The sequence below is a fragment of the Plecotus auritus genome (assembly GCF_963455305.1).
Source record: "Plecotus auritus genome assembly, chromosome: 7".
Taxonomy (NCBI): Eukaryota; Metazoa; Chordata; class Mammalia; order Chiroptera; family Vespertilionidae; genus Plecotus; species Plecotus auritus.
The window spans coordinates 31960974-31969507 of NC_137774.1; the positions used below are offsets into that span (position 1 = coordinate 31960974).

General features: G+C 48.2%; 1 protein-coding gene across 1 annotated transcript; it reads left to right on the forward strand.

Annotated features, from left to right (window-relative positions):
* The first annotated feature begins 676 nt into the window (after nucleotides 1-676).
* LOC308253597 (eotaxin-like) lies at nucleotides 677-3454 on the forward strand. The gene is made up of 3 exons (XM_080679219.1): nucleotides 677-856; nucleotides 2253-2364; nucleotides 2758-3454. The coding sequence occupies exons 1-3, from the start codon at nucleotides 781-783 to the stop codon at nucleotides 2861-2863; spliced, it is 294 nt and encodes a 97-aa protein (XP_080535345.1). The 5' UTR covers nucleotides 677-780; the 3' UTR covers nucleotides 2864-3454.
* The last annotated feature ends 5080 nt before the right edge of the window (nucleotides 3455-8534 follow it).

Here is an 8534-nt window from a genome sequence, read left to right on the forward strand (position 1 = left end):
ATCATACCCCTTAAATGTATACAATCTTTATTTGTCGATTATTCCTCAATAAAGCTGTCGATTATTCCTCAATAAATGCCCAAAAAGTCTAGGCCAATAGGAGCTCCCCAGTTCTAATGTCCTATGGCACTAAAATTCTGGGGCACTCAGATTCTATGACCACTAGATTGAATAATGGGGGTGAGGTTCCCAGACAGCCAGCCATGTTCAGAGCTGCTGAGATCTCTCCACATCTGGGTGGATGCCACGCAGAAGTTTGAGGCCCCGTCCTAGCCTCCCAGATCCCGAAGACCATCATGTGAACACAGGGACCAGGGAAGGTTCTCAGACCTCCTCCTCTCTCCATGCTTTTGGTTCCCTTGCTTTTTTCCCCACTACAGATGTTTTATCTCAGGAAAAGCAGAGCTCTTAACAATGACCTTCTCAGATTACTGTCCTTGCTTAGTCATTGCACAAGCCGCCTTCCTTCCCCATGCTGAGTCCCAAGATGGAAAAACTGTGCCAAATTTCTTTCCGCTACTTACCCATCTTTAGTCCTTGCCAGGAAGTAGAATTTGGTAATCAATTTAGGACCTCCCTCGATGACTTGGCCATGACTTTGCAAAGACAAAGGCTTCCCTGGAAGCTCCCACTCTCTCTATCGTCTTTAAAAGGCAGGTGGAGTAGCCAGAGGAGCAGAGAGCCTGAGACAAGCACACACACAGACAACTCCCACGAGAGGCTGAGGCAAGCACAAACATCGACAACTCCCACCCTGAGGCTGTGTCTGCACCCTCCAGCATGAAGGTCTCCGCAGCACTCCTGTGCCTGCTGCTCACCATGGCCGCCCTCGCCACCCAGGTGCTCGCTCAGCCAGGTAAGCCCCCTCCCTCCCTGTGGGACAGCTGACCACCTCCTGAACTATCACACCAGGCCCCATGAGTGGTGTGATAACCTGACCCTAACCCTAACCATAACCATAACCCTAACCTAAGAAGTGCCCAACCTCACAATCAGTGGAACAGAGACCCAAGCCAGTCCCACGTTCCTTTCTGACATGGGTATTGAGAGAGACAGAGCATATCCATGATCTGGCAGCCTTTGCAGTGTTTAGGGAAGGGGCACACAAAAGAAAGACCTTCTCTTACTGTGGGCACCATGGGCAGGTGGGGCAGGGCTATAAGGAAAATAATTGCTTGATTAGAGGCCCAGACTTTTCACTGGACTCGAAGACAGCTTTCAGAAATGGTGCATAGAGGAAGGAAATGAGGTTCCAGGGGAATCTCTTGAGGTGACTTATTTTGAATCTGTTTGCGGGGGAAGGGCGGAAATCTAGGAGTTTGTATCAACTCATTCTTCATGCTCTGATGACTTAGATGTACTGCATGTTATTCGTACAAATAAGATCGTGTATGCTGTGGTAACAAACAACCCTAAGGACCAGTGACTTGAAACTAGAAAGGTTAATTTCTTGCTCATACAGAATGTATAGTGTATGGGCTAGACCTTCTGCTTCATATGCTCAGGATCCTAGGCTGATGAACAGCCACCTTAGAGAGCCTTGCTCCTTACCGTGATAAAAGGGAAGCTAGCTCTTGGGGTTCTTGCACTGGAAATTACTAACTCCAGCTCAGAAATGGCACTTGTCACTTTGGTTTCTCACTTATGGGTCCAAACTAGTTAATGGCTCCAACCAACCAAAAGTGGCCAAGAAATGCAAGTGTACCATGCGTCCAGAAAGCAGAGAATGGGGGTATTTGGTGAAGAGTCCTGTTATTGGCACACAGCTCCATAGTCCTGTAACAACAGAGCTAGAGCTCACTGCACTGACCAGGCTTCTTCTACACGTTGCCAGTGGTGACAGGTCCTCACTTTTCAGCCGGCGACCACAAGTCAAAGGCAGCAGTATAGGACCTCAGAACAGATGAATTCTACCTCCTTCTCTTGTATTTTCTTGCTTTTTCCTAAATTTCCTTCCTTCCTCCTAAAGGAATGCTTTAACATAGCTCCAGCCCTATCCGGTTTGGCTCAGCAGAATAGAGCGTGGGCCTGTGGACTGAAGGGTCCTGGGTTCGATTCCAGTCAAGGGTACATGCCCAGGTTATAGGCTTGATCCCCAGTAGGGGGCATGCAGGAGGCAGCCAATCAATGATTCTCTTTCATCATTGATGTTTCTATCTCCCTCTCCCTTCCTCTCTGAAATCAATAAAAATATAAAACAGCTACATACTATTAGTGGTTCATCCTTTCTTTCATTTCTCCCGCAAATTCAGGTAAGGTCCCAACTGTCTGCTGCTTCAGTGTGGCCAGCAAGAAGATCCAAAATCAGAAACTGCAAAGTTACACAAGACTCACCGACAGCAGATGTCCCCAGAAAGCTGTGATGTAAGTAGGCAGAGCTCACCCTCTCTCTCCCCGCCCAAACATTCATTTCTAGGGGGCAGAGGTCAGGAACTGCTTCTGAGTTACTTGGAATCATAGACTCAGAGTTGGACTCTCTCATCCAATTCATGGATTTTTCACTTCAGGGCATTTTCACACTTAGCTGTCTGCAAGCTTGTCCAGGTCATACCAGTTCCTTCCAGTCAAGAGCAAGGGTGGCTTGACTGGGCCATCAGGAGCAGCAGGAAACCCCAGAGTCCCATCCTTCCTCTGTCCCCTTCCTGCTCTCCCACGGCAGCCCCTCCACCCCATAGCAGATGGTCCTGGAAATTTGGGGGTTAAATGGATACAATTTTCAAAGTGGATCCTTTTAATGGCTTCCCTTCTCTCCCACAGTTTCAAGACCAAACTGAACAAGGAGATCTGTGCTGATCCCAAGAATAAGTGGGTCCAGGATGCCATGAAGTACCTGGACAAAAAATCCCAAATTCCAAAGCCATAAATATTGACTGTTTTGAGACCAAACCAGAACCTGAGAAATGCTTGATTCATTTTCCCCCCTCCACACCCCCTCCCCCGTCTTCCTAAGAATCGGTCTGAGATAATCTCATCATCCTCCCCAAAGGAATGGCTTTTATTTAATAATTAACAATTTATTGTATTTAAGTTATTGATGTTTATTAATATACTTTCAGAGAGGAAGGGAGAGGAAGAGAGAGATAGAAACATTAAGGATGAGAGAGAGCCCTCCATATTCCCCACTCTAGGGATCAAGCCCAAAACCTGGGCACATGCCTTGACCTCCTGGTTCATAGGTCAGTGCTCAACCACTGAGCCACACTGCCAGGCTACTGATGTTTTTAAACTTATCTGCCGTGAATACTGTTTGTTTTTAACATGTAAAGCTTTGGTCAGGTCCTTTCTCCTCTGTGATCCCCAATCCAGTCCCCCTCAAAGTGCTATGTTCTTATTCTCCTCCCTCCCTCCCTGGAAACGTGTAAAGGTCCTGGCAAAGATATGAACATGTTTTGTATTTTTAAGAAGAGGTGTGACTCGTATTGTTAACTGGAAATAAATATTATTTTAGGAATACAGAAACCTGTATTTTGTGTTACAGTCAGCAGTTGTATTATTGTGAGCTGGGAGGTAGAAAGGTAGGGGTGACACGTATAGTTTTGGGGGTGGGAACTGTGTTTCTGAGAAATGACCTTTTGGCTTGGCTGGCTTTCAACGGGATTTAGGATAAAACTGACAGGACCAGACAAACCTTCTGTATTCCTCTGATTCCGGTCCCCAAGAGTGGCTTCCCAGACCTCTCGTACTTCAGACAACTATTCAACAGGACCCTCCCTACCACTTTTTTCCTGGCCAACCTCACGCTTGCCCAGAGTCTCTACTGTGGCCCATTGCAGCAGCCTGTGATATCCTCCCCGTGCCTGACTTGCTCCTCTGAGTGTCCTCCTGCCCAGAATACACAGACAAATTACAGGAAGGCGAGGTGACCCTTGACAGGAGAGTCGGCCAGACTAAGGCTTTACAGGCACTGAAAGAGGCATAAGCCTGGAACTTAAACTAGGTCTTGATGGATGAACAAGGGCAGGGGCTCAGTTAGCGGTATCTCAGGCTAGGTGGGAAGGAGAGAGGTACAGCTTGAGAAATGCTTAGAAGTAAAGATGATCACAGTGTTTTATTTTATTTTATTTATTTTTTGTTGTTGTTGATCCTCACCCAAACCCAAAGATATTTTTCCATTGCTTTTTTTTTTTTTTTTTTTGAGAGAGAGAGAGAGTGAAAGGGAGGGAAGGAGAGAAACATCAATGTGAGAGAGACACATCAATTGGTTGCTCCCCCAGGTGCCCCAACCAGGGCTGGGGATGGAACCTGCAACCCAGGTACATGCCCTTGACCGGGAATCAAACCTGCAGCCCTTGGTGCATAGGCGGATACTCTAACCATTGAGATACACCAGCCAGGGCTATCACTGTGTGTTTTTCAAGCTGGGTGGAAGCGCATTGGAAAGGTGGCAGGGTTAGGGGCTGAGTGAAATGGTGGGGAAATTTGGGAAGAAAAGTTGAGGCCAGTCTGTGAAGGTGGGGAGTTTAGGCTCCATTCAGAGAGTAATGAATAAGAGGAACACGTCATTTTTATCACCCAAATTAGGACTTTTGAGAATAAAAGGAGGCACCATTAATAATTATGCTGAGACAGCAGATATACTAGTAAATGAACACTGTCCCAGGCAAACCTGAGCATCTGGCCACCTGAGTACGAACAGGCATTTCAAGTTTCGATTTGGCGGGGAAAGGGAGTGGCATGATCAGAGGGTCTTCGGGAGTCATAACCATGTGGCGAAGGGCCGGATGGGGAGGGGAAGGGAAGAGCAGTTAGCACGCTATTACAATGTATAGGCAAGAGGTGATAGACAACAGAATCAGGGCATGGGAGATGGGAGGGGAGAAGGTGATTGAGAGAAGAATGGGACTAGGTGAAAGTGAAATGCCGGATGTTGTGGCTGGAGAGGCAGGACCGGTGACACAGAAACCTCCATAACTCCACAATGCTGCTGAGACCCAGACAATGCACTTCCCTTCCTCACCCTTCCCCTCTCCAAGCTCAAGAGCTTCTAACCACGTGGACAAGACCTCCACTTCCTGTAAGCAACTCAAATCAGGATTCCTCTGTAGCCTATGAACTCAGCCTGCATTTCTCTCAGTCATGTGGCCCCCTATGCCTGGGCACAGAGACCAATTATGTCCGCAAGGGTAGAAAAAATCATAGGTGCCCTGCTGGTAGAAGAACTCCACGTGGTGTAAGGCTGCCAATCTGGAGGGTCAGTTGCCCACTGTGTCACACTATGTCCAGCAGGGTCACTGCATCGTGTAGCTCCAGGGACACCATTCACACCAAAGTCCCATTGGCCCACAATTTGGGGTGGCCTTGGCACAGGCAATATAAGGGAGGCACTGACCTGGCAGACAAGGGACTTCTGTTTTATCCCTAAATCAAGTCTCTCTCACTATGTTACTTGGGGCCTTGATTGTCTCATCCATAATATGAGGATAATCATGTTTTAGGAAAGAAAGTAGGGAATCTAACACATGACCCCAAATAATTTCCTGCACTAAGCGCACTTTCTCTTAGAAAACATCACTATCTTGCCCTGGCCGGTGTGGCTCGGTTGGTTGGAGCATCATCCTGAGCGCCTCCGAAGGGTTACGGGTTTGAGTCCTGGTCAGGGCAAATACCCAGATTGTGAGTTTGATTCCCGGTTGGGGCACATATGGGAGCCAACCAAGTGATGTTTCTCTCTCTCTCTAAAATCTATTAAAAAAAAAAAAAACATATCCTCAGGCGAGGATTATTTTTTAATACACTATCTTCATCCATTGGGGCAGGGAAGGTTGGGTGAGGGTTCTGCATTCACACTCCCAAGTCAGACAGAGGCCGAGGTGATTGCACACCAACTACATCTCAAATGGAGCCTTCCTGGGAAGCTTCTCCATGAGAGCCTCAAGTGAAAGCATGGACCACAGGAGCCATCAGAGAGCTTCTCATGGCTACCACAGAACGGCTCCCACTCAGAACAATCACTGCACCCCACTCCGGGTACAACAGGGGTCCCTGTCTCTCCTGCAGCTTAGCAGACTTCAGCCCTAAATGCCAAGTAGGTAAGCAACTCCAAATATTAGGATATCCAGGAGGCAGGCAACATCCGTGGGGTGGCCACAGGACACCTCACTGGGATCAGCAGACCCTCTGATGCCAGAAAATCTTGAAGAGAGGATCAGGAAGGGAGAGGAGAGAGGGAGAAATGCCTTTCGCTTGTGAAAGACTAAAGAGAATTAGCTCACATCCCCTATGCCAAGCTCTCTTTCTTCTCTTTCAAGGAATTCCTAATCCAATTCGCCTCTAACTGGGCACAGCATCGTCTGCCCCTGGAGTATAAAATTGTGGGCATGGGGCAGTGGAGATATTTAAGCCTTCTGATGGCACACTGATCCCAAGTAGGAAGCAGAGATGGCACCAAATGGGAAGCAAACGCTTAGATGAAAGTTGTCATTCAAAGTGTGCTGGACAGTGTGGAAAGCAGGACGGGGCCTAGAGAGAATGTGTATGGAACACTGTCACCATGCAGGTTTCAGCCAATCCCACAGGGAGCTTTAGAGCTGGGACAACCCAAACTGGGGCGAGGGGCCAGGCATTTATATTCCCATCTCAATCAGTCATGGATGCGGCTGCTCCCTGGAAGGGGCAGAACTTTGGGCAAGGCAGCTCTCCTCCACCAAGGGCAGGTCTCACACAGGACACTCAGCTGAGACCTGTTGGCCGCCAATGCGCAGCAGCTGTGGAAGGAGTACTTCAGACCTGGGAAGACAGAAGATAAGCAGCACGCCAGGGAATCGGGACCCTCCCGTTGTGCAGTTCAGAGTCACTTGTTTTGCATCCCATGAAACTGCTCCAGGACCTAATCAGCCCCCTTTTCTCAGGAAATTTGCAAAAGGAACATCAGTGGGGTGAACTACTCCTCCCTCCCCTCAACTGATGCAACTGGTCATGAGACTGTGATATTGTGATTGTCATCCAATGATCATTGTTGCCTATTCAATGTCAACAAGAATCCCCAATTTAATGGAATATTCTTCCTCAAAGAACCAGGACTTCCAAACCCCTGAGCCCTAAGTTGTGGGGACAGGAAACACAAATTCCCCCAACTGGGTTGCTGGGAGTGATGGTAAGTAGGGTGACTCCTACTTCCATCTCTTGATACTTGGATCCATAAATTTTACCTACTGGGGCTACAGCATCATGTAATAATTGATTTGAGATATATATGGAATCCTAGAGGATGGTACTCTATCCTTGCAAGATGTTTTTTTTCCAACCTGGTGCCCCTGCTGTGCCTTCAACAGGCCATTTCATTCTATCAGGCCAAAGCTTCCGGGTAATGTAGTTACCTGGTAGGGTCAGTGGATGTCATGGCCATAAGCCCGGTGCTGAGCCTCATTTGCTGTAAAGGATGTATCTTGGTCTATAGTGTGCTGTAGGGTCTCATACCAATGGATAAGCCTCAGGTAATGGTGCTGGCTGAGGTATTGGGCACAAAAATCTGGAAAACGTATTCATTCCAATTAACAGCAATTACTGTCCTTTTCAGATTAGAAAAGACGCAATGTAATTAAATGTGTATTTGCCACCAAATAGCTGATGGATAATGTCATAACAGGGACTCAAGTTTGGCCTTTGTTGCTGGCAGGGTGGACATGCAACTACCTTGGTCTTGGTGAGTTGAACCCATGCTACAGGGCCCATGTGTAGACTGAACACTTGCTCCACAGCTACTCTGCTCCTGTGTTCACTGCCCAGCACCACAGTGGCCAATGTCAGAAGCTGGCCAATGTCAACTCGCTGCCTTATTCTGTTTGCTTGGCCATTCACTACCTCTCTTGTTCTCCAAATTCTCTGTTGGGCATTAAACAGAGGTCTTCATGCTGTGTCTTGTTCCATAGGTCCATTTACATGCTCCTCTCCTGGACCCCATTTCCCCCCAACTTTCTACCTTTCCCCTTCCTGACCAACCATCCAGAACATTCACCGCCCATTATACGTATTCTAACCATAGGCCAGCCAAGCTCTTTCACTATGCAAGTGGATGACCAGTAACCCTGCTCAAAGCTCTGCTCCCCCCTCACTCCTTTCTTTCAAGGCTAACCCTGAGCTGTATGTAGGACAGCAGCCGTCATGTTGGCTTGTATCTACACGCTGACCTGAACCATCTCCGAACCAAGCTCAGCCTTTTCCTTCCTCCATCAGCTGATCATAGGCGACTTCTCAGGCAGCCCTGGGTGTGAACTGAGGGGAAGGCACAGCAGTGTGGACATAATGGGGGTCTTGGTGGCCTGCTCACATGGCTTCCGGTGGCCTCTAGCCCCACTTGTGCCCAGTCCCAATGCATCGCTTTAGTCTCACGATGGACTGCAGCCAGGCCCACCTGGCATTATAACTTTGTGACTTTGACTGAACCCAGCTTATAATGGGCAATTTGGGCCGCAGAGTGGATGGGGCTCCAGGCAGATCCACTAACATGAGGCAGGCCTGGGCCTGAGGCATGATCTCTGAACCCTGGCTTGTTCTGCAGCTAGCTTGGACTAGATCAGTGGTCAGCAAACTCATTA